This window comes from Cyprinodon variegatus, unplaced genomic scaffold (genome assembly GCF_000732505.1).
Source record: "Cyprinodon variegatus isolate N-32 unplaced genomic scaffold, C_variegatus-1.0 Scaffold585, whole genome shotgun sequence".
Classification (NCBI taxonomy): Eukaryota; Metazoa; Chordata; class Actinopteri; order Cyprinodontiformes; family Cyprinodontidae; genus Cyprinodon; species Cyprinodon variegatus.
Window position 1 is genome coordinate 175,633 of NW_015151038.1, and position 3,529 is coordinate 179,161.

The following is a 3,529-nucleotide window of genomic DNA, read 5'->3' on the forward strand; positions in this document are numbered from 1 at the left end:
TATTACTGTAACCCAGGTTGAGCTCTGTGCTGGGTCATCCTCTGCTGGCTTGGTTTCCGAAAATATAGAAGAGAGGGAATTAAATTAAACTCTAATTTGATGCAGGTCAATAGGCTTTCTATAGAGAAAAAACAGTTTTTAGTTGGATGACCATGACAATTGTCTACTTTAACACGAAACACTCGAGTTTTGATATAAACTTATATAACAAGGCCAATTGTCAGTCACATATTGTAAATAACTGCTATTTGGATTTTAATGTAGCGATAGGTTGCAGCCAGCGGAGCGAACCGCATCACACTGTAGCTTGACTGATCTTCGAACGCTTCCGCCGCGGTAGTTAGATCCTTTTCCTTCGCGGTTTTAAAGAAAATGCATCTCCTCTCAGAGGAAATTGTGATCTTGTGAAAACACCTACACCTGTATTATACAGTCGCTATCAGACCATAAATGTACGTACACAAACGTAGGGAGATAGAGAAAAGGGGACAGCGAAACGGTGGAAGGTGGTGTGGTTAGTAAAGGCCCAGCAGCCCCATTCATCCTGCTGCAGCTGACGTTTCATATTGGGGCACATAGCATTTAGATCAAATTTAATCTCAGAAATGCCTGGGATGATGGATAAAAGCTCAGATTATTTGGGGAAGGGACGGTCAAATGGGACTAAAAGTCCGTCCAGTGCCTCTAACGGACATTTTTCTGACGAGAGCGGCAGCGACGACGAACACGGTGAGTGATAGCCTCGAACACTGTCCGCTCTTTGGTAACTGAACTCTCAGAATTAGTCGGTATGTCGGTTACAGTGTGGATTTTATTTTATTCTGTTTTGCAGATATTGGAATGCGGGTTGGAACTGATTATCAAGCTAACATTCCAGAATTTGAGCCCGGTGAGATTTGAACTGCTTTGGCCGAGTGATACCGAGTGATAGCCTCGGCCCATGTCCAGGGAACGCATTAATGAAAGCCTACTGCACATTTCACCCAGTGCTCTAATACAACTGACTGATCACAATAAAGTCGAACGCAATGACTGAGGCTACCGTTGCCTCTCTGCTCAAATCTATGCTTATGATGGTTATAACTACACAAATATGTTTGTAGTAACTTTGTTATAGACAAAGTCATTATCATCGATAAAACCACATTTGATACTAATGATGTCCTATTGTTGAGAGAAAATCCTCTCTCTTTAAAACTATAAAACTGAAATCTGTGTAGTGATGGATTGGTGATATATTTCTGCATTAAATCTTTAAATATAAATGTAAATTTAGGTATATTTATTTTCTTCTCGTAGTTTTTTAATTGTAACCAAAATAGCTTTACGTTATCGCTGACGTTTTATCTGATTTGTAACAACATATAATATTCTTAAAGTTAGATTTTTTTTCCCTGGGAAGAAAGGGTATTCCCTCACTTTAAGATGAGAAATAAAAGAAAGATGGGCCTTGCTGTTATGAATGCCTGAGCTGTATAGATGTAGATTTCAGTGTTTCTGTTTCCCCAAATGGTGTTAAATGAATATGTAACTGAAGTATAAAATCTGTTTCTGAGCCATGAATGATCACAAGTACTTAATGGAGCAGCTGCCATGAAAGTTTTTTAATTGTTCTTTTGTGTTTTTTCCACATTCAGATTCTGTCAAGTACACGGAAAAAGACAGTGGGGGAATGTTGGTATGGTCTCCATATCACTTCATTATTGATTCTAAATGTAAGTGATGCAACCGATGATGCTCCTGAGGCACGAAACTAGGCGAGACTAACAGTATGCCTTTACATTCACAGTGGACGAATATATTTCTATTGCCAAGGAGAAACATGGCTACAATGTGGAGCAGGTGTGTTTTTTTCTTTCTTCTTTCATCTGATAAAGTGTTTTCTATTCAATTCAATTGAATTCAGTTTATTTATATAGCGTCAAATTCACAACACATGTCATCTTAAGGCACTTTACAGTTCAACCAGATCATACAGTCAAATTGATACAAAGTTTTCTATCTAAGGAAAACCAGTTGATTGCATTGACTCATTGACTCAAATACAATCCCTCACACTAAGCATGCTTGTAGCGACAGTGGAGAGGAAAAACTCACTTTTTAACAGGAAGAAACCTCCAGCAGAACCAGGCTCAGTGTGAGCGGCCATCTGCTGAGGCCGACTGGGGTTCAAGGAGACAGAAGCAGAGACAAAAAAAGCAGCTGTAAAAGGCGGCCCCGTCCAGGAAACACACAGCCAGGCAGACGAGCTCCGAGCCAGCTCCCATGTCAGAGGACGAAGAGAGCACATCCAGCCAGTCACGGTCAGAGAAACAGGACCACACTGGAAAACAGCCCGATCTTCTCTGCAATGGAAGTTGAAAGACATGGTTTGAGGGGTTTGCTTTTTTACTTATAGCAAATCTGAAGAACTGCCTAAACTTTACGTAGTCGAGGATTGAGTCTAAATATTCCGGGCTGACAAGTAAATTTATTCTAAAACAGTTTCTTTTTGAATATTTTATATAGCAAACAGTCTCTGTAAATCCTATCCAATCCAAGTCTGCTTTGGTAGATCCATTATGTAAGCTGGATAAATACAACAAGCCATTTTGTACTTTTTTATTTTTTTACAGCAAAATACAAACTCTGGTTCTTTTTGTTGAGCAGGTACATTTTAAACATTTGAAATTAGATATTGTTCATCTTTTGTTTAATGAGGCAAAGAATCAAAGATGGAGCAGAAGCTGAGCACAGAGAGACGGAGGTCTACTTGGTGGCATGGTGTGGAAACAATCCTCTGATCCTGGATGTCAACAGAACAAGGAGATGATTGGAGGTTTAAGAATAATCAGGAACAAGTTGAATCCTGTTAAAATCCTGGGAGAAGAAGTGGAGGAGGAATAGAAATACTCTGGTGTTCACCTGGACAACAAACTAGACTAGAGACACAACTGTGAAGCCATCTACAAGAAGAGACAGAGCAGATTGTACTTTTTAACGGGGGTAAATGGCTCTGCCAAAAATCAATAAGGAAATTATTTTTATTAAGCAATATTGTAACTGGGATTGTGGTTGGATTTTCCTTTGCACCAAAAACACTAATAACAAAGATGTAACCAGATCTCAGAACAAAATGATCCAGTAATTCGAGGCAGACAAAGTAGTTAGATTTCTCAGAATGTTTGATTAACAACATAATCGGCAGGAACCTCTGCAGGTGGAGACAGCAGGTTTGTGACCATGTCTTTCTGGAAGTGGATGATCACAAACGAGGGAGTCACCTGGTCTTATAGTTCAGTCTGAGTCCAGAGGAAGAGGATTGTTGTTGTCTGATGGCGGTTGGGAAGAAGTTGCAGAATCTGCTTGTCCTGCATTGAATGCTGCGAAGCCTCTTCCCAGAGGGCAGCAGGGAGAACAGTCCATGGTGGGGGGGTGAGGGGTCAATGATGATGTCACGGGCTCTGGACATGCAGTGCTGGGATGAAATATCTTTAATAGAGGGAAGAAGAGCCCCCATGATCCTCTCTGCTGTTCTCACCTTCTTCCA

The 3,529-nt window shown here is 40.4% G+C and overlaps 1 protein-coding gene across 4 annotated transcripts in view; it reads left to right on the forward strand.

Moving 5' to 3' along the window:
• The first annotated feature begins 355 nt into the window (after positions 1 to 355).
• The window catches only part of rcor3 (REST corepressor 3), a 64,840-nt gene continuing 61,666 nt past the window's right edge, over positions 356 to 3,529 (forward strand). For all 4 annotated transcript variants that reach the window (XM_015392302.1, XM_015392304.1, XM_015392303.1 and 1 more), the window contains exons 1-4: positions 356 to 729; positions 833 to 889; positions 1,638 to 1,715; positions 1,790 to 1,842. In XM_015392302.1, coding sequence (XP_015247788.1) covers positions 606 to 729; positions 833 to 889; positions 1,638 to 1,715; positions 1,790 to 1,842 — 312 coding nt within the window. In that variant the 5' untranslated portion in view covers positions 356 to 605. The remainder of the gene's footprint in view (positions 730 to 832; positions 890 to 1,637; positions 1,716 to 1,789; positions 1,843 to 3,529) is intronic.